The 21,881-nt window shown below is 43.1% G+C and overlaps 1 protein-coding gene across 1 annotated transcript in view; it reads right to left on the reverse strand.

Moving 5' to 3' along the window:
• The window catches only part of LOC139581033 (src kinase-associated phosphoprotein 1-like), a 50,059-nt gene extending 43,181 nt beyond the window's left edge, over positions 1-6,878 (reverse strand). Inside the window, 4 exon segments of the mRNA XM_071410348.1 lie at positions 2,873-2,989; positions 3,193-3,218; positions 5,241-5,346; positions 6,684-6,878. Of these exon segments, the coding sequence (XP_071266449.1) occupies positions 2,873-2,989; positions 3,193-3,218; positions 5,241-5,346; positions 6,684-6,723 (289 nt within the window). The 5' untranslated portion in view covers positions 6,724-6,878.
• Positions 6,879-21,881: the final 15,003 nt, after the last annotated feature.

A 21,881-nucleotide genomic window follows, 5' to 3' on the forward strand; every position in this document is an offset into this window, starting at 1 on the left:
GCAAGAGCAGTGTGCGGGTTTCTTCTTTTTTCTCATCATATTCAACTGTTACCATGCACCTGCAACAAAGATAGCTCAGACGTGCGATTGCCTTTAGGATTTTTACTGAGTTAAAAGTTGACCTCATGTAACGGATGTGAAATGGCTAGCTAGTTAGTGGTGGTGCGAGCTAGCAGCCTTTCAGTCGGTTACGTCACTTGCTCTGAAACATAGAAGCAGTGGTTCCCCTTGCTCTGCAAGGGCCGTGGCTTTTGTGGAGCGATGGGTAACGACGCTTCGTGAGTGACTGTTGTTGATGTGTGCAGAGGGTCCCTGGTTCGCGCCCGTGTCGGGGCGAGGGGAAGGTTTAAAGTTATACTGTTACATTGATGCTGTTGACCCGGATCACTGGTTGCTGCGGAAAAGGAGGAGGTCGAAAGGGGGGTGAGTGTAACAGATGTGAAATGGCTAGCTAGTTAGCGGTGGTGCGAGCTAGCAGCCTTTCAGTTGGTTACGTCACTTGCTCTGAAACCTAGAAGTAGTGGTTCCCCTTGCTCTGCAAGGGCCGCGGCCTTTGTGGAGCGATGGGTAACGATGCTTCGTGGGCGACCGTTGTTGATGTGTGCAGAGGGTCCCTGGTTCGCGCCCGGGTCGGGGCGAGGGGACGGTTTAAAGTTATACTGTTACACTCATATAGGCCTTTGTGGTTTGGGTCACTGGAAGGGCCGTGCTACTAAAATCAGTGACGCATATCCAGTGTCGGGGAATCTACTCTGAAAGTATATTTTACAAAACGACCAATTATTTCACACCGAAAGAAGTTAAGGCTAAATACAAATAAATAGTAATAAATAATAAATAAATAGATTTTTTTTACTTTCCGTTGCATGCCCTAATGAACATGAATAAAGCTGAAAAATACAGTTTACTGAACTAAAGCTACTTTAAAGAAGTAATTCACTACATCCATACCACTTCGTGAAAAGTTATCCTATGGAAATCTGAAATGTCATAGACCATGAATTGAAAGAACTGCAAGAAATTTGGGGTCATATGTTAAGAGAATCATATGTTAAGAGATTGTGTAACTTAGCCTATTAAACACAAAAACAACGTTTCAAGTGAGAATTAGGCAGGTCTGACGCCGAAAAAGAAAGGAAGTGATTGCCTACTTCACCCATGTTTTTTTTGTTGCTAAAAAAGTTGTGTTGTTCCAATAGTTAGCTAAACACACGTACATGGCAACAAAAAAAGTAATTAACTACTGAAAACACTATTCAGGTGTGAATTTAGTTGAACTACCACCAAGCTACTGCGAAACGTAGTTAAATGACTAATTACTAGTTCACTACACTCCAACACCGCATATCCAGCTTCTGTAATTAAACCATGAATAAATGTTCTTTCTAAAATGTCATTGATTCCATTGGCTCATTATTTCATTATTTTCACACACACCCTCTTCCTTTGAAATGCACCGCTCTGCAAAGCGAGTAAAGCCAGAGACAGTGAACTATGAACTCCAACTGCCCTGGAGGAAAAGGCACAGGCCTGTATAACCTAAATTCACAAAGTAGACAAGTTATACGTAGGAAGTTACAGAAACGGATGCCCATCATCTATGTCATGGCATAACACCCACTTAGTGCATGGGGCACCCAAGGCTCTAGGTGAGTCACTGTGCCACTTCTGAATAACCAGTCAAGTACTACCATGTCTCATATAACTAAAGATAGAGAGACAGAGAGAGAGACAGAGAGAGAAACAGAGAGAGAGAGAAAGGAAGATGGAGAGCAAGACTGACAAAGGGAAGAGAGATGGAACACACATGGCTTCTCAGCTACAGTGTTGTATTTCAAACTGAGTTGGGAATGGAGAGCAGGGTAAGGGTTAATCAATCACCTCATGCTACAGAGCGCACTTCGTGTGGGCTGATCTTAGAGAAACTGACTTAACACCTCTGCCTCCCCCGGTACACACGGATGGATACTCTCACCACTGAGAGCTCTTGGTCACCTATCAGTTCTGTGTGAACAATCCCCACACCCTTAGTATTACCACCAACACCCCATTCCTGCAGCAGAGCCAACCACTAGGAGGCATGTTGTTACTTGACACCCATTTTATGTCCTGACAGAATTTAGGTAAAGTGCACAGGAAGAGTCCCTATGTTTTATTTTATTTAACTTTATGTTCCCCTTACAAATGGCAAATATAATGTAGCAAACACCCTCTTGACATGCCCAATGCAGCTGTTTTTATCTCAATATCAAATCATTTGTGGGTAACAATTAAGTACCTTGCTGTAATATTTTCCCTTTAAAATTGTCAAAAAGAAACAAAAATAGATTTTCTGCAAAAATCTATTTCTCAAGCAAGATTGTTGCTAGGACTGTCTGGCAGTGGTCTGAGTGAGGGACCTAATAGGATGGATAAGTAAACTGAAAACTAGCTGATGTTGGCAGAGAGGTTTGAAAATCTCTTTGTTATTGGTCTATTAACTTATACCGCCTGGTGATGTCTCCAGGCAAGCCAAAACTCCACCCATGCAAAACCTGCTGATTGGAAGGTCCTGTGTAAATTGCATTTTCAACCAGCAACTATCAGGAAATAAGTCTAATCACATTGTTTCACACTTGTACAGTGTTAGTTTCATCAGCTGTTGTACAAAATGATTCGAAACACAGGAAAACAGAATTTTGACTGCACTGGGCCTTAAACACATATGCACGTTGCATTGAAACACACACACACACACACACACACACACACACACACACACACACACACACACACACACACACACACACACACACACACACACACACACACACACACACACACACACACACACACACACACACACACACACACAAACCAAGCCTTTACTCACACTCAGGAGAGCCCTCGTCCTGGTAGTCAGAGGCCACAGAAAGGTCGTCTGAGGGGGCCGAGCGGCCCAGACTTGAGCTCTGGTTGTCATCTGAACTGTCCTCCTGTCTGGACTCAGCTAGAAAGGCACCAACACAATATCAGGGTCAGGAAGCCAGTGGGACAACTTTCAAAAGCAAACAGGAAATGCCCTAATATTATGTAGTGTTGTGTTGTCTCTCTTGTTGTAATGTGTGTTTTGTCCTATATTTATATTGTATTTATTTTTTATTTTTCATCCCAGGACCCCGTCCCTGCAGGAGGCCTTTTGCAGTCACTTACATCTGAAAGGAAACTCCTGAGGATTTCTGCAAAATAAAAGTTGGACATGAGTTAAATTTAGACTGCAAATTAATTATAACACAAATAGGTTGTAAGGTTTTTGGGGTGTTTATAGCTCTTTAAATTGCTTCAAACACCCTACTTTGGCTTCCTGCTTCACAGACCACAAGACAACCTCTTGCAACGTGCAACGTGCACAGAGTAGAGCGTCAAAGGCTTAGTTTCTGGTGCAGATATCTCAGATTGCAGTTATCTATTAATTACACCTCGTGCTTGCTTTCACACATTTTTGTTTCACAAACCACATTTCCATCCAGAGTTTTTATGCGAGTAAAGTCATACTGTATAATAAAAAAATCACAAAGGTTGTGATGGAAATTTAGGTACAATTTTATAAACGCGGACAAGTCATTTGTTCGTTTGTCATGGTGGGATCTTTAAGTGTCGGTAAAAATGAATTATGCGAGAAATGGCAGTGGAAGACTTTATGCGCAAATATTGATGTAATAACCATCATATCGAAGTAAACTTGGAGTCACGAGATGATATGGTGTGTGGTCCTCCCACTACGACTCAAGAAACCATGCAGTTTAATAGGCTAAAGATGAAATAACTTATAATGAACTTCACACGGTGATCTTGATGCTCCTTTCCAATAAATACAGTGGGTCTGATTCTGGTGACATGATGATCGATGCTTGACTGCCGTTTGAAAAATATATATATTCTCTCTCTTATCCATAATAATCTCATCATATAGACTGTATTGAGTAGGGTGCAATTGCAGCCTGAAATTCGGGGTGTTCCTGCATGTGGGCATTCCTGCAACTGCAGGAACCACTCTTTATTCTTCTGTTGGTCAATTTAATTTAGGACTCCAGCACAGAAAGTGGTGTTAATGCACGATAACGTTGGATGCCAGCCGCCGATAAAACTGACAGAAGAAGGGGCGACAACGGTAGCTAGCTAGCCTTACACCGGTAGACAGTGTCCTTCGCCCCTGCCTGTCGGCCACTGTTTTCCCGTATTTCTGTTAATGGCGGCAAAGGGCAGGTGTTCGGGAGGCGGGAGCGAAGGACACTGTTTGCTAGCTTAGCCAGCTAGGCCTAAGGAGGACTCTGGTACACAGCATGCGGGAGGTCGGGGCGACACCATGTGCTAGCTAACTAGCAAGCTAGCTAGTACACAGTGTCACCCTAGCCTTCTGTCTGCTGTGCTAGTGGGTACAACCGGTAGACAGTGTCCTTCGCCCCTGCCTGTCGGGCACTGTTTTCCCTCAGTTCTGAGGTGAGGGCAGGGGGAGCGAAGGACACAGTCTACCGGCTCCCACTAGATAGCAAGGAAGACTGGTAGGCGGGGGCAAAAAAACTCAGTTAATAATTTTATTTCCCTTTTGATCCACATAAAAAAATGTTGTGCAGGAACCAATGGGGTGCTCAAGGGAGGGGGGAGGGGGGGGGGGGCGTTCATGCAAGAACCAATGAGATAACTCGAAGGGGGACGTTCCTGCAGATGCAGGAATGCCCACATGCAGGAATGCCCCGAATTGTGGACTGCAGGTGCACACTATTGACGGTATCTGCAAGCTGTTGGGTAGAGCACACGTGCCAAAACCAGGGTATACAGAGTAGATTCGCTATTTAACGCAACAGTTTCTGTGACAAAACTATCGTTAGATTTGAAAATGCGATGGAAACACATTGAACTTTAGATTTGTATTCGGTACAAGAAAACTTAAGCTAAAAAGTACATTTTGTGTGCACTACATAATCACAAATGGATTTTTATCCTCAACAAGTCCGTTTAGTGGAAACACACCACTGGTTGGAAAATGTGGATATTTTCTTTCTACAGATTTTAGAATATTCATATGAAAATATGTCGTCAATTGGATGGAAACCTAGCTACAAACAAGACTCTAAAATCTATATTTTCTATCATCCAAAAATCCTCAGGAAATGTGAACATCTAATGTAAGATTTAAGTGACACAAGTTTCTTATTGGGAGATAAAGGGGGCCAATTGGGAGGAACAGCACTTCCACGTACCTGGAGTGGACCACCCTGAAGTTATTAAGTAGGACGTCCCGTGTTTCTCTGGCATGTTTACTGAGGTTCTCGTCCTGTAGGATGTCTGATACAAAGAGCTCACAGTCTGAAAGACAAGTCAGGCAAGTCACACATTTAATAAGAGGAGGAAAGATGGTTTACCTGTACATCACAATCCTGAAAAGACATGATATAAAAGACATTTATATCATTTATATCAAAGACATTTAATCACAAACTGTATGCCAAGTCACGAGCGTATCAGAAATAATGTTATCTTTCATGTTCAGACAGGAAAAACAAGTTGAACTTCAGATTTCTTTTTGTAATATTACATAAAGAGGTTAACATATGCAAATGTTGGTCAGAGGGCCAAGTCTGGTTGCTCTGGTTGCTAGTACATGCAAATATGACAAATGCCAGTATTCCTGTTTGGGAACATTGACAGTTGTCACTACAGGGTGAATCAGATTGAAATCTATGATGGATAACCATAAGGAACTTGCAACATTCTTTTGTCATAAAGACCATAGAATGGGAAATACAGTAAGGCACACGTATAGTAGTTCACAGCGCCACTGTAGATAATAGTGTAATACAAATCCAGACAGTTTGATGAGTTTTAACACAGATTACTGAATTCTGCAGCACATCATAATGTTAACAGGCATTGTTTTAACAATTCAAAACACTCAGTAGGCCTACATATAGCAGCAATGTTATACAATATGGCCTCTTATGCAGTGGTGTAAAGTACTTAAGTAAAAATACTTTTAAGTACTACTTAATTCGTTTTTTGGGGTATCTGTACTTTACTTTACTATTTATATTTTTGACAACTTTTCGTTTTACCCCACTACATTCCTAAAGAAAGTAATGTACTTTTTACTCCTTACATTTTCCCTGACACCCAAAAGTACTCGTTACATTTTGAATGCTTAGCAGGACAGGAAAATTGTCTAATTCACACACTTATCAAGAGAACATCCCTGGTCATCCCTACTGCCTCTGATCTGGCCGACTCACTAAACACAAATACTTAGTTTGTAAATTATGTCAGTGTGACCCTGGCTATCCGTACATTTTAAGAACAAGAAAATCGTGTCGATTTGCTGTTTGCTTAATATAAGACATTTATATATTTAAAACCAAATACTTTTAGACTTTTACTCAAGTAGTATTTTGCTGGGTGACTTTTACTTTTACATTTTCTTTTAAGGTATCTTTACTTTTACTCAAGTATGAAAGTTGGGTACTTTTTCCACCACTGCTCTTATGAACAATGTTTCTAGTTATACGTAAGAATGTCAAAGATTTCGAAAAGCTCACTAAGTATATGATTGAGTACTACATCTTTATGACAATAATAGTACATTACATCACACTGCTTAAAATAAACAGACAATATATACTGTATATATATATTTATATATAAAACATTACCCTCCAAAAGCCTCCTAATGTCATCAGAGACTGTCCCCATCCTTCTCTCAAAGTTCCAGAAGAATTTTCAGACAATTTAAATTTTGATACGGTAAATCAGAACTATACTTTGGTGAAAGGTTATAGTATCTGTGTAGACCTGACCCCTGTCACACTGTAACACCTCACTGCTTGAAATGAAAGCCTGTGAATACTCACACACTACATTCATACACTCACATAGCACCTGTAGCCTACTATTCTCAAACCCAAACTATTTCCGTGTGTGCATCTAATGCAAAGCCATATTTACAAAAATGGGGCGGAGCATGAGGTGACTAAAAGCTTCCTTTGAACTGTGTTCTTCAGTTGTTATATCAAATGTCACATCAGCTTATTCAAAGTCCCTGGCTGTATGCATCCAACCTCAAGTATGTCTATTAGAGTCCAGTTAATATGGTGATACCGGGTAGCATGGGTGGAAGAATCTGGTTTAGCCAACTCCTTTGTTATTGTCATCGATACACCTTGTTTTCTGGACCACAATAAAGGACTTGGCTAAAAGAGAAAGACTGTCACTCAGGCTATAGATAACTGGTGATGTTTTGGTAACAGTTGACTCTATTTAATTGCTCAGGTCTACTCTTTAGCTAACTGAGATTAATGCATGCTCATAACATGAGTAAAATATGTGGATAATAAATTATACACTCATGACAGCCACTTGCAGAGATTATTTTCACAGAGTAAATAGGCTACCCTACATCAAATGTAGAAATATGTCTCTATGTTTCCGATGGAATGTCTTATCCAACATTGTTAAGGCCTACTATAGGCCTGCTGAGTGGACATCTCTCCACCAAACACTGTAGGTTACTAGTGCTCAATACAACACATTTTTACCCAGAAATCGCTATGTCCGGTTATGACATGTAACAATCTGTTTGGTCTACCTGCAGTGGAGGTTATCTACACCTGTTGCAGCACAGGTCAGATGATAACTTGGCGCGTGAGCTGCTGGATCTCGACGTAAAATAAGAGATGTTCGCCATACTACTTAATGGAGGCAAAGTAAGTGCAGCTTTTTAAATCAGTAAGTAAATTGCTGAATAGCTTCACGTGTCTTCCGAAATGTTAATTATCCTATATTTATGAGAAAACACCAACCAAAAAACGATCACTGAAACTTCCTCGCTTCCTCAGGTCACTTTTTGGTTTGTAATCCATATTGCTAGTAGGGGGGCATCAGCACTACTGTACATAGCCAGTACATACATATATAGCTCTGCTATGGAGAGATTATGATAAAAGACTACTTTGGGCTAGTGTCCTGGACTGATAGGGTGCGCTGTGTTGAAGCAACTGAGGTATAATTAAGTAATAAGGACCAATAAGGTGTGGTATATGGCCAATATACTACGGCTAAGGGCTGTTCTTATGCACGACGCAACGCAGAGAGCCTGGATACAGTCCTTAGCCGTGGTATATTGGCAATATATACCACAAACCCCAAAGGTGTATTATTGCTATTATAAACTGCTTACCAACATAACTAAACCAATAAAAAAAAAAAATGGTCATACCCGTTTCAGCCAAAAAGCAGTTTTTGCTTTGTCATTATGGAGTATTGTGTGTAGATTGATGAGGGGAAAAAACAATTTAATCCATTTTAGAATAAGGCTATAACGTAACAAAAGGTGAAAAAAGTCAAGGGGTCTGAGTAGTTTCCGAATGGACTGTTTATACTTTTTTAACTATAACCACTAAACATTTGCATAAATTAACATGAGTTTGAAGGAAATCCATAAGAATACATTTTTACACATTTTTGTCACTTAGCAGATGCTCTTATCCAGAGGGACTTACAACAGTACATCAACATATTTTTCACCTAGTCAGCTCAAGGAACACTCTTAACTGCTAGGCTACCTACGGCCCCAGAGGTAGCTATTCAAAATGGTCCTGCTCCTTGGCCTAAACAAATTAAATAAATGTACATATATTAGCATAACATAACCCACCAACATTAACTGTTGAACCGTTCAAGCTAGAGACACCAAACCAACTTTGACATGTTCAGGCTATTCTAACTTAACATTCTTTTAAAAAAATATATAAACTATAGCTATATAAATTATCATAAAATAACCCATCAACAGTAACTCTTGAACCGTTCAAGCTAGAGACGCCAAACCAACTTTCACATATTCATATTAAAGAGATGAAGCAAGTCACATTTTCTTGTGTTTATTGAAGCAATACAGGATTTGGAAATAACATTTATATGTGCATTATTGGACCATATTATTACATTCTTATTTTTTTATTTTTTATTTCACTTTTATTTAACCTGGTCAGCTAGTTGAGAACAAGTTCTCATTTACAACTGCGACCTGGCCAAGATAAAGCAAAGCAGTGCGACACAAACAACAACAGAGTTACACATGATTTTAACAAGCGTACAGTCAATAACACAATAGAGAAAAAAGAAAGTCTATATACAGTGTGTGCAAATGGCGTGAGGGGGTAAGGCAATAAATAGGCCATAGTAGCAAAGTAATTACAGTTTAGTAAATGAATACTGGAGTGATAGATGAGCAGATGACGATGTGCAAGTAGAAATACTGGTGTGCAAAAGAGCAAAAAAGTATTTAAAAACAATATGGGGATGTGGTAGGTTGATTGGGTGGGCTATTTACAGATGGACTATGTACAGCTGCAGCGATCGGTTAGCTGCTCAGATAGCTGATGTTTAAAGTTAGTGAGGGAAATATAAGTCTCCAGTTTCAGCGATTTTTGCAATCCGTTCCAGTCATTGGCAGCAGAGAACTGGAAGGAAAGGCGGCCAAAGGAGGTGTTGGCTTTGGGGACGACCAGTGAGATATACCTGCTGGAGCGCGTGCTACGGGTGGGTGTTGTTATCGTGACCAGTGAGCTGAGATAAGGCAGAGTTTTACCTAGCATAGACTTATAGATGACCTGGAGCCAGTGGGTCTGGCGACGAATATGTAGCGAGGGCCAGCCGACTACAGGTCGCAGTGGTGGGTGGTATAAGGGGCTTTGGTGACAAAACGGATGGCACTGTGATAGACTGCATCCAGTTTGCTGAGTAGAGTATTGGAAGCTATTTTGTAAATGACATCGCTGAAGTCGAGGATCGGTAGGATAGTCAGTTTTACGAGGGTATGTTTGGCAGCGTGAATGAAGGAGGCTTTGTTGCGAAATAGGTTCTAGATTTCATTTTGGATTGGAGATGTTTAATATGAGTCTGGAAGGAGAGTTTACAGTCTAGCCAGACACCTAAGTATTTGTAGTTGTCCACATATTCTAAGTCAGAACCGTCCAGAGTAGTGATGCTAGTCAGGCGGGCGGGTGCGGGCAGCGAGCGGTTGAAGAGCATGCATTTTGTTTTACTAGCGTTTAAGAGCAGTTGTATGGCATTGAAGCTCATTTGGAGGTTAGTTAACACAGTGTCCAAAGAAGGGCCAGATGTATACAGAATGGTGTCGTCTGCGTAGAGGTGGATCAGGGAATCACCCGCAGCAAGAGAAACATCGTTGATATATACAGAGAGAAGAGTCAGCCCGAGAATTGAACCCTGTGGTACCCCATAGAGACTGGCAGAGGTCCGGACAACAGGCCCTCCGATTTGACACACTGAACTCTGTCTGAGAAGTAGTTGGTGAACCAGGCGAGGCAGTCATTTGAGAAACCAAGGCTGTTGAGTCTGCCGATAAGGATACGGTGATTGACAGAGTCGAAAGCCTTGGCCAAGTCGATGAAGACGGCTGCACAGTACTGTCTTTTATCGATGGCAGTTATGATATCGTTTAGTACCTTGAGCGTGGCTGAGGTGCACCCTTGACCAGCTTGGAAACCGGATTGCACAGCGGAGAGGGTACAGTGGGATTCGAAATGGTCAGTGATCTGTTTATTAACTTGGCTTTCGAAGACTTTAGAAACGCAGGTCAGGATGGACATAGGTCTATAACAGTTTGTGTCTAGAGTGTCACCTCCTTTGAAGAGGCGGATGACCGCGGAAGCTTTCCAATCTTTAGGGATCTCAGACGATACGAAAGAGAGGTTGAACAGACTGGTAATAGGGGTTGCAACAATGGCGGCAGATCATTTTAGAAAGAGAGGGTCCAGATTGTCTAGCCCAGCTTATTTGTACGCGTCCAGGTTTTGCAGCTCTTTCAGAACACCTGTTATCTGGATTTGGGTGAAGGAGAAGCTGGGGAGGCTTGGGCAAGTTGCTGCGGGGTTTGCGGGGCTGTTGGCCAGGGTTGGGAAAGCCAGGAGGAAAGCAGAGAAAAATGTAGAGAAATGCTTATTGAAATTCTCGATTATCGTGGATTTATTGGTGGTGACAGTGTTACCTAGCCTCAGTGCAGTGGGCAGCTGGGAGGAGGTGCTCTTACTCTCCATGGACCTTACAGTGTCCCAAAAGTGTTTGGAGTTAGTGCTTCAGGATACAAATTTCTGTTTGAAAAAGCTAGCCTTTGCTTTCCTGACTGACTGCGTGTATTGGTTCCTGATTTCCCTGAAAAGTTGCATATCACGGGGACTATTCGATGCTAGTGCAGTCCGCCACAGGATGTTTTTGTGCTGGTCGAGGGCAGTCAGGTCTGGAGTGAACCAAGGGCTATATCTGTTATTAGTTCAAAAAAAATTGAAAGGGGCATACTCATTTAGATGGTGAGGAAATTACTTTTAAAGAACGACCAGGCATCCTCGACTGATGGGATGAGGTCAATATTCTTCCAGGATACCCAGGCCAGGTCGATTAGAAAGGCCTGCTTGCAGAAGTGTTTTAGGGAGCGTTTGACAGTGATGAGGGGTGGTCGTTTGACCGCGGACCCATAGCGGATGCAGGCAATGAGGCAGTGATCGCTGAGATCCTGATTGAAAACAGCAGAGGTGTATTTGGAGGGCATGTTGGTCAGGATAATATCTATGAGGTTGCCCATGTTTACGGACTTAGGGTTGTACCTAGTGGGTTCCTTGATAATTTGTGTGAGATTGAGGGCATCTAGCTTAGATTGTAGGACTGCCGGGGTGTTAAGCATATCCCAGTTTAGGTGCAATCATTTCACATTTGGTGTCCAGGGCACAGCTGGGAGCTGAGGGGGGTCTATAACAGGCGGCAACAGTTAGAGACTTATTTCTGGAGAGATTAATTTTTTTAATTAGAAGCTCGAACTGTTTGGGCTTAGACCTGGAAAGTATGACAGAACTTTGCAGGCTATCTCTGCAGTAGATTGCAACTCCTCCCCCATTGGCAGTTCTATCTTGATGGAAAATGTTGTAGTTGGGGATGGAAATCTCAGAATTTTTGGTGGCCTTCCTTAGCCAGGATTCAGACACGGCAAGGACATCAGGGTTGGCGGAGTGTGCTAAAGCAGTGAGTAAAACAAACTTAGGGAGGAGGCTTCTGATGTTAACATGCATGAAACCAAGGCTTTTTCGGTTACAGAAGTCAATAAATGAGAGTGCCTTGGGACACGCAGGGCCTGGGTTAACCTCCACATCACCCGAGGAACAGAGGAGGAGTAGGATGAGGGTACGGCTAAAGGCTATCAAAACTGGTTGTCTAGTGTGTGGTGGACAGAGAATAAAAAGGAATAAAAGGAGCAGATTTCTGGGCGTGGTATAATAGATTCAGGGCATAATGTACAGACAGGGGTATGGTGGGGTGCGGGTACAGTGGAGATAAACCCATGCACCGAGTGATGATAAGAGAGGTTGCATCTCTGCACAGGCTAGTTATGCTTGGTGAGTTCATTACATTATTGAGATATTATCCCATTCACAATTTGTTGATTAGACATCCCCCAACTATTCATTTAACTACCATAACGGCTATAGGTCTGCTGAGAGAGAATTGCGTTTTTTTACAATAAATAAATCATATAATCTAAATTTTGAAAAAATTAAGGCCTTTACCACAGTTCCATGTCTGTCTGCTGACCGCTGCCTATTCATCTCTCATTGACCTGTCATTAACCTGTTGGTTTTCCATGGATTACAGGCAACATTGGCACTGAGCTAAAGGGTAGAGCTGCCGCTTTCAAGGTGCGGGACTCTAACCCGAAAGCTTATAAGAAATCCTTCTATGCCCTTCAACGAACCATCAAACAGACAAAGCGCCAATACAGGACTAAGATTGAATCGTACAACATCAGCAGCGATGCTCGTCGGATGTGGCAGGGCCTGCAAACTATTACAGACTACAAAGGGAAGCACAGCCACGACCTGCCCAGTGACACAAGCCTACCAGACGAGCTAAATCACTTCTATGCTAGCTTCGAGGCAAGCAACACTGAGGCATGCATGTTCCGGACGACTGTGTATTCACGCTCTCCGTAGCCGATGTGAGTAAGACCTTTAAACAGGTCAACATTCACAAGGCCGCAGGGCCAGATGGATTACCAGGACGTGTACTCCGAGCATGCGCTGACCAACTGTCAAGTGTCTTCACTGACATTTTCAATATGTCCCTGATTGAGTCTGCAATACCAACATGTTCCAAGCAGACCACCATAGTCCCTGTGCCAAAGAACACTAAGGTAACCTGCCTAAATGACTACAGACCCATAGCACTCACGTCCGTAGCCATGAAGTCATTTGAAAGGCTGGTAATGGCTGACATTAACACCATTATCCCAGAAACCCTAGACCCACTCCAATTTGCATACCGCTCAAACAGATCCACAGATGATGCAATCTCTATTGCACTCCACACTACCATTTCCCACCTGGACAAAATGAACACCTACGTGACAATGCTATTCAATGACTCCAGCTCAACGTTCAAAACCATAGCGCCCTCAAAGCTCATCGCTAAGCTAAGGATTGTAAGGGAATTCCGCACTATGTGCACACAAGTGACAATAGGAAACTTCTTTGATCAGAGGTTAGTTTGTTTAATAAGGATTGCAAGCCGGACTGCAACCCGGAGTATACACTTACAGTAATTTGCAAGTAACACACTTAGTACAAAAGATGGTGCTTTCCTTTTTAATCTCCTACTGAGGTTCACCCCGCCCAGGGTGATGTCCCTTAACTTTAATACCATATAAGCTCATAATTAATAGTTAGTAATACAAAGATGTCTCTGCTAGGCGGAGTTCATCTTATTGTTATTTGCAGTTAGTTTCTCAATCCTTCTTCCTGCTATTGCTATCATGTGCTAGCAGAAGTAAGACTGGAACATAGTATCAACAGGAACTGAAAGTATAGTTTCAACACACAGACATCTGACTTTTGTACAGTTGACCTCTTCATGCACTTACAAAGTCTAACACTGATTCTTAATCTCAAGCTAAAGCAAAACATTAATCATTGTACTTTTGTAATTACAGGTGTTCCTATAATGTACAGATATTATAAAATTCATTTCAGGATCCTGGGACTAAACACCTCCCTCTGCAACTGGATCCTGGACTTCCTGACAGGCCACCCCCAGGTGGTGAGGGTAGGTAGCAACACATCTGCCACGCTGATCCTTAACACTGGAGCCCCTCAGGGGTGCGTGCTCAGTCCCCTCCTGTACTCCCTGTTTTCCCACGACTGCATGGCCAGGCACGACTCCAACACCATCATTAAGTTTGCAGAGGACACAACAGTGGTAGGCCTGATCACCGACAACGACGAGACAACCTATAGGGAGGAGGTCAGAGACCTGGTCAGGTGGTGTCAGAATAACAACCTATCCCTCAACGTATCTCAAGACAAAGGAGATGATTGTGGACTACAGGAAAAGGAGGACCGAGCACACCCCCATTCTCATCGACGGGGCTATAGTGGAGCAGGTTGAGAGCTTCAAGTGTCCACATCACTTAAAAGATGCACTGTTGGTTAGGGCTTGTAAGTAAGCAAATGCTTACTTACAAGCCCACTATAGCCCCGTCGATGAGAATGGGGGTGTGCTCGGTCCTCCTTTTCCTGTAGTCCACAATAAGCTCTACACTGTAAGCTCTACACCTGTTGTATTCAGCGCACTTGACAAATAAACTTTGATTTAATTTGATTTAATTTGATTAGGATTATAACAGTGGTCTGTTTTGGTGGGCTCCCTGAGGCCCAAAGGAAATGGATGATCAGCACACTGGGCTAACAATCATTTTATAACCAGCTAACCTAAAGAACCGTATGATGCATCAACAAATTAGATAAACACATTGAAAATTATTTGAATCTTCTCTTAATCAAATGTATTTTGAGTATGTTTTAGATACAAATATGATTACACCATTGTTGTTGTTCTTTCCAGAAATCCATTCTACTATATCCTAGTCTTTTAGCTTGATATCCCATTAACCCTACAGCCTACACAGGAAGACAGATGAGGTCAGGGGGAGAGGATTTCCAGTGATGTAATTGGGCATTTGACCTGTATTTCATTGTCACCCCAGCCATGCTCCTGTGAGGGCTAGAAGAACCGGTCATCTTTCCATCATCTCCTGCCTGCTGGGCTTTCACATATGAAAGGACAGGCCCTTTGTAAGCTGGTAGGTACTACGCCACCCAACAATGCAGTGCTAAAAGATTGACAAAAGCCCTGTATCAAACGCAACCCTAGGCTGCTGAGGGGAACCTGCTATTATCTCCCACTACCAAAACTGCCATGACCACCTCTCATCTCCCCAAGAGAGCCCTTTAGCATTCAGTCCCCGTGTCTTTTTCCCTCTCATCTTTAGCATCAGGCCTCTTTATCTGTGTGTTCCTTTTCATTTACATTGCAGTGAGGGAAGGACAGTGGGTCTCTCTGATCTGATATAGCCAGGAGGGAGAGTAAGGAGAAACCTGAGGTAAGACCTGAGCCCCCCCCCCCCCCACTTCACTTTGATTCTTAAGAGTCTGCAAATGTTTAAATTACTGAAGGAAATGAAAGAGGTAGTTTGCTTTAGGAATTTCCCGGGAAATCATTGTATTCCTCTCCCACCCGATAGTCAAAAATATGAGAGAGAGGAGAGGGATGGGATTTGGTCTTGGAAGGTCAAATGTGATGATAGATGGAGAACACCAAAGGCAGGTATAGCCCTTACTCAAGTTCTAGAGAACCTGCACGCATTCAGTGAGTCAGTCACTCTTACAAACTAAGACCTAAGAAAAGCATGCCGAACCATATTCCAAACCGTGGTGCTTTTGTCTTTGTATGACTTGATTTACCACAGTGTGTGCTGTGCTGGAGAACGTTATCTTTTACTGAACAATTCCCCACCTCTTAAATGCTTCACTGTTCAGACATTGTCCCTTGAGGCATTGAGAAAAGAATAATCTGTGCTATTTCCACACGGAACAGTTAGCTTCAGTCAAAGAAAAAACACAATAGTGCACAGGGGTACTGAGCGTGGAATGAGAGACAAGGAGGGCACTAGGAGTGTGTAGCTACTTCTGATCCTGCATGTCGCGGCTTCTCTCTGTCTGGCTAATTAGAATACAAAACACACCCATTTCTCACCCTCCTGGCAGCATCAAATTCGCCACTTTGAACCATGTGACGTGACGCTGATCGAGTTCTCCTGTCTCCATTTGGAACAATACAGCTGATCAATAAATGTATGCAAAGAGGCACTGCAGGTAAATGAGGGTAGGTTTTCTGTGACAACACTTTAACCTTATTATACTCAACCTGCCATGGTTACAATCGTCTTGTCTCACCACCCCTCATTCTTTCCATAGTGCTGCTTCGTTACTCTGCTTTTCTGCAACTCCTGTTTTTCTTACGCCAAACAGCCATGGTGAACTGACAGACATAAACTATTAAGGTGGTCATTTGGATCCTGGAGGCAATTCTAGCAAGTATCAAGAAGTTAACCCTGGCTTAGCCACTTGTCCCTCCTGGTTAGCCTGCGTATAGGGTAGAGAATGGATGCAGTTGCTGGAGGACTGAGGAGGGTTGGCCTGCAAGTTGGTTTAGGGATGCAGATAGAAAAGAGCCTCCCAAGGAGGGGGAAGGTTTTGGAGATACCTAGGAATCATACAGAAGCAGGACACATGTGCCATTGTCTTTGAGGTCTACTGAACACCTGTAAAGAGATTTTATCCTGGTTCTAAAATGTTTAGGATGCCACCCTGATTTCTGCTTTGATAATCAACAAAAGTGACTGTGCTGCCCCTGAAATCCCCAACCCCCGAACCCATGAATACTGTATCCAGTTCAGTTCCTTTGAAGCCTGCTGTCCCTGCCTTGGTGGTTGGTGTCCCTGCAGAGCACAGGAGGTTGGTGGCACCTTAATAATTGGGGAGAACAGGCTTGTGGTAAAGGCTGGAACGGAATTGGTGGAATGGTATCAAGTACATCAAACACATGGTTTGAAACGAAATGCCACAGTGGAACCAAAGACCAATGAAGTCAGCCAAGCATTCAACTTGTAAAAGAGCTTGCAACATCTGCAATCAGCATGGGGCTCACTGTTCATCTGCCTCAGAGAATGTTAGCATGAAGAAATAAGGATGTTCAAAATATTGCAAAACGTTGGTTTGTTGCTTTGCGTCTGTCTTTATGTTTCTGCTGGCATTCATTCCATAACTCAGTGGTTCCCAAACTTTTTATAGTCCCGTACCCTTTCAAACATTCAACCTCCAGCTGCGTACCAGGGTCAGCGCACTCTCAAATGTTGTTCTTTTGCCATCATTGTAAGCCTGCCACACACACACTATACAATACATTTATTAAACATAAGAATGAGGGTGAGTTTGTCACAACCCGGCTCGTGGGAAGTGACAAAGAACTCTTATAGTACCAGGGCACAAATAATAATATAATAATAATCAATAATGTTGCTCTTTATTTTCACATCTTACATATAAAACTTTATTCATTCATCAAAAATTGTGAATACCTCACCACAGCTTAATGAGAATGGTGTGCTTGAAAGGACGCACATAACTCTGCAATGTTGGGTTGTATTGGAGAGTCTCGGTCTTAAATCATTTTCCACACACAGTCTGTGCCTGTATTTAGTTTCCATGCTAGTGAAGGATGAGAATCCACTCTCACGTAGGTACGTGGTTGCAAAGGGCATCAGTGTCTTAACAGCGCGATTTACCAAGGCAAGAAACTGAGCACAGCCCTATCCAGAAATCTGGCAGTGGCTTCTGACTAAATTCAAATTTCACAGAACTGCTTGTTGCAATTTCGATGAGGCTCTCTTGTTCAGATATTGGTAAGTGGACTGGAGGCAGGGCATGAAAGGGACCACGAATCCAGTTGTTTGTGTCGTCCGTTTCGGGAAAGTACCTTCGTAATTGCACACTCAGGTGCTTCGCCATATATCACATTTGACATTGTCCGTAAGCTTGAGTTCATTTGCACACACAAAATCATACAATGATGGAAAGACCTGTGTGTTGTCCTTGTTAATGCACACAGAAAAGAGCTCCAACTTCTTAATCATAGCCTCAGTTTTGTCCTACACATTGAGTATAGTTGCGGAGAGTCCCTCTAATCCTAGATTCAGATCATTCAGGCGAGAAAAAACATCACCCAGATAGGCCAGTCGTGTGAGAAACTTGTCATCATGCAATCGGTCAGACGTGAAAAATATGGTCAGTAAAGAAAACTTTAAGCTCATCTCTCAATTTAAAAAAACATGTCAATACTTTGCCCCTTGATAATCAGCGCTTCGTTACATGGTCGCTGCCCATATCATTGCATAATGCGGAAAATACAAGAGAGTTCAGGGGCCTTGCTTTAACAAACTTAACCATTTTCACTGTAGTGTCCAAAACGTCTTTCAAGCTGTCAGGCATTCCCTTGGTAGCAAGAGCCTCTCGGTGGATGCTGCAGTGTACCCAAGTGGCGTCGGGAGCAACTGCTTGCGTTACCACTTCCATATGTCTTCCTGTCATGGCTTTTCAGCCATCAGTACAGATACCAACACATCTTGACCACCAGTCCATTTGATGACACAAAGCTGTCCAGTACATTAAAAATATCCTCTCATGTTGTCCTGGTTTCCAGTGGTTTGCAGAAGAGAATGTCTTCCTTAATTTACCCCCCACAAATGTAACGGACATATACCAGGAGCTGTGCCATGCCAGCCACGTCTGTTGACTCATCCAGCTGTAACACATAGAATTCATTGGCTTATATGCGAAGCAGTAATTGTTTCAAAACATCTCCTGCCATGTCACTGATGCGTCGTGAAGCAGTGTTGTTTGATGAAGGCATTGTCTGTATAGTTTTTTGGGCTTTTTCCCCAGCATTGTCCCAGCCATATCTGCGGCAGCAGGAAGAATTAAGTCCTCCACAATAGTATGGGGCTTGCCTGTCCTAGTCACTCGGTAGCTCACCATATAAGATGCTTCTAGCCCCTTCTTATTAATGGTATCTGCTGCTTTTATACATGTCTTACTACTTGAAAGTCGTCTTTATTCTCGCTCAAAAAACTCCCATGGCTTATTTATCAAATTATCATGTTTAATTTCTACATTTCTGCGCAAGAGTGAAGGTTTCCCTCGAGAGAGTAACGATTAATGTGATTGGATGTTAATTATTTTACTAGGCTACCTGTATTTGACATTGTGTTGTTATTTTGCTGAACACTAAACAACCTCACCCAAATGTATAGCCCCATTGGAAAATATAAATGTACTGTTTGAAAATGTGAAGAAATTGTATTTTTTTCAATCAAATATTTGTATTTTATTTATTAAAAAAAATGTGAATTACATTTTTATTTGGCGTACTCCCGTCTGCATTGCGCGTTTGGGAATACCTGCTATAGCTTATGGCAGGGTTCCCCAACTGGCGGCCCACGGGCCGAATTTGGTCCACGGGTGGTTTTATTTGGCCCCCCAAGTTTTCAACAAAAAAAACAAAGAAAAAATATATATACAGTATATATATTGTTGGACATAAAACATTGGAAAAACAGCAGGAAATCAGCTCCAAGTGATTTTCATTTAACAAATCTTTTCCCAAGTATTCCCTCGCACAATAGAGAGATACATGATTGTATACAAATTTAAGGTTTAGAAATTATTATGTTTTAGTCAAACATATCTGTTTGGGCTTCTTGCGGTCAATTTGCAGTCTACAGATTATTTGTCATTATGTCCTTGGCCCCCCAGCCATCTGCTTAAGAATAAATTGTCCCGAAGCTGAATCTAGTTGACGATCCCTGGCTTATGGTATTACCATTGGGCCTAGCAATACTCTCTGCCTGTGAGGTGGCAAGATAGCGCTGACAGACATGGCAGCTCTGCTTCTAGCTCCTAAGAAACTTTGCAGTATTTTTTTAATGTATTTCTTACATTATTAGCCCAGAAAGTTTTTTGTGTTATTACATACAGCCGGAAAGAACTTTTGGATATCCGAGTGGCGGTAACTCACCAGCATTATGAAAGGAATACGACTTTCCCGAATTGGATCCTTTGTTCGTACCCCCCAGGGCAATTGAACTTATCCCAGAAGCTGTTCCAAGACGTAGACGGCGGAAAAGAGTTATTCGGAGTTGACTTCTAGTCCGACTCAGGAGGCGTGCACACCGAGTATATTACTCGCTAATGTTCAGTCTCTGGACAATAAAGTACACAAGCTCAGGGCAAGGATCTCCTTCCAGAGAGACGGCAGGGACTGTAACATCTCTCCAGATATACTGTCCCCATCCATACAGCCAGCTGGGTTCTCAGTACATCGCAGAGACAGGAAGAAGAAAGGCGGTGGTGTATGATCAAGTGGACTGGGATATGTTCCGGGTAGCCTCTGAGAATAACTTCAACGTATACACTGACATGGTGACTGAGTTCATCAGGAAGTGTATAGCGGATGTTGTTCCCACTGTGACTATTAAAACCTACCCAAATCAGAAACCGCGGATAGATGGCAGCATTCGCGTAAAATTGAAAGCACGAACCACCGCATTTAACCATGGCAAGGTGACTGGGAATATGGCTGAATACAAATATGAGACGTATGTGGCAGGGTCCACAGACAATCACGGATTAGAAAGGGAAAACCAGTCACATCGCAAACACTGATGCCTTGCTCCCGGACAAGCTAAACACCTTCTTTGCCTGCTTTGAGGATAACACAGTGCCACTGACGCGGCCCACTCCTAAGGACTGTGGGCTCTCGTTCTCTGTCGCCGACGTGAGTAAGACATTTAAATGTGTTAACCCTCGCAAGGTTGCCGGCCCAGACAGCATCCTTTGCCACATCCTCAGACCATGAGCAGACCAGCTGGATGGAGTGTTTACGGAAATATTAAATCTCTCCCTATCCCAGTCTGCTGTCACCACTTGCTTCAAGATGTCCACCATTGTTCCTGTACCCAAGAAAGCAAAGGTAACTGAACTAAATGACTATCGCCCCGTAGCACTCACTTCTGTCATCATCAAGTGCTTTGAGAGGCTAGTTCAGGATCATATCACCTCTACCCTACCTGACACCCTAGACCCAATTCAATTTGCATACCGCCCCAATAGATCCACAGACGATGCAATCGACATCGCACTTCACACTGCCCTATCCCATCTGGACAAGAGGAATACCTACGTAAGAATGCTGTTCATTGACTATAGCTCAGCCTTCAACACCATAGTACCCTCCAAGCTCATCATTAAGCTTGGGGCCTTGGGACTGAACCCTGCCCTGTGCAACTGGTTCCTGGACTTCCTGACGGGACGCCCCCAGGTGGTGAAGGTAGGAAACAACACCTCCACTTCTCTGATCCTCAACACAGGGGCCCCACAAGGGTGCGTGCTCAGCCCCCTCCTGTACTCCCTGTTCACCCATGACTGCGTGGCCATGCATGCCTCCAACTCAATCATAAAGTTTGAAGACGACACAACAGGTGTAGGCCTGATTACCAACAATGACGAGACAGCCTACAGGGAGGAGGTGAGGGCCCAGGCGGAGTGGTGCCAGGAAAATAACCTCTCCCTCAACGTCAACAAAATGAAGGAGCTGATCGTGGACTTCAGGAATCAAAAGAGAGAGCACGGCCCTATCCACATCGCCAGGACCAAAGTGAAGAAGATGAAAAGCTTCAAGTTCTGCGGCGTACACATCACCGACGATCTGAAATGGTCCATCCACACAGACAGTGCTTGGCCTCTAAGACCCTCACAAACTTATACAGATGCACAATTGAGAGCATCCTTTCGGGCTGTATCACCGCCTGGTATGGCCACTGCACTGCCCGCAACCGCAGTGCTCTCCAGAGGGTGGTGCAGTCTTCCCAACGCATCACCGGGGGCACACTG

This window comes from Salvelinus alpinus, chromosome 7, assembly GCF_045679555.1.
Source record: "Salvelinus alpinus chromosome 7, SLU_Salpinus.1, whole genome shotgun sequence".
NCBI classification, from domain to species: Eukaryota; Metazoa; Chordata; class Actinopteri; order Salmoniformes; family Salmonidae; genus Salvelinus; species Salvelinus alpinus.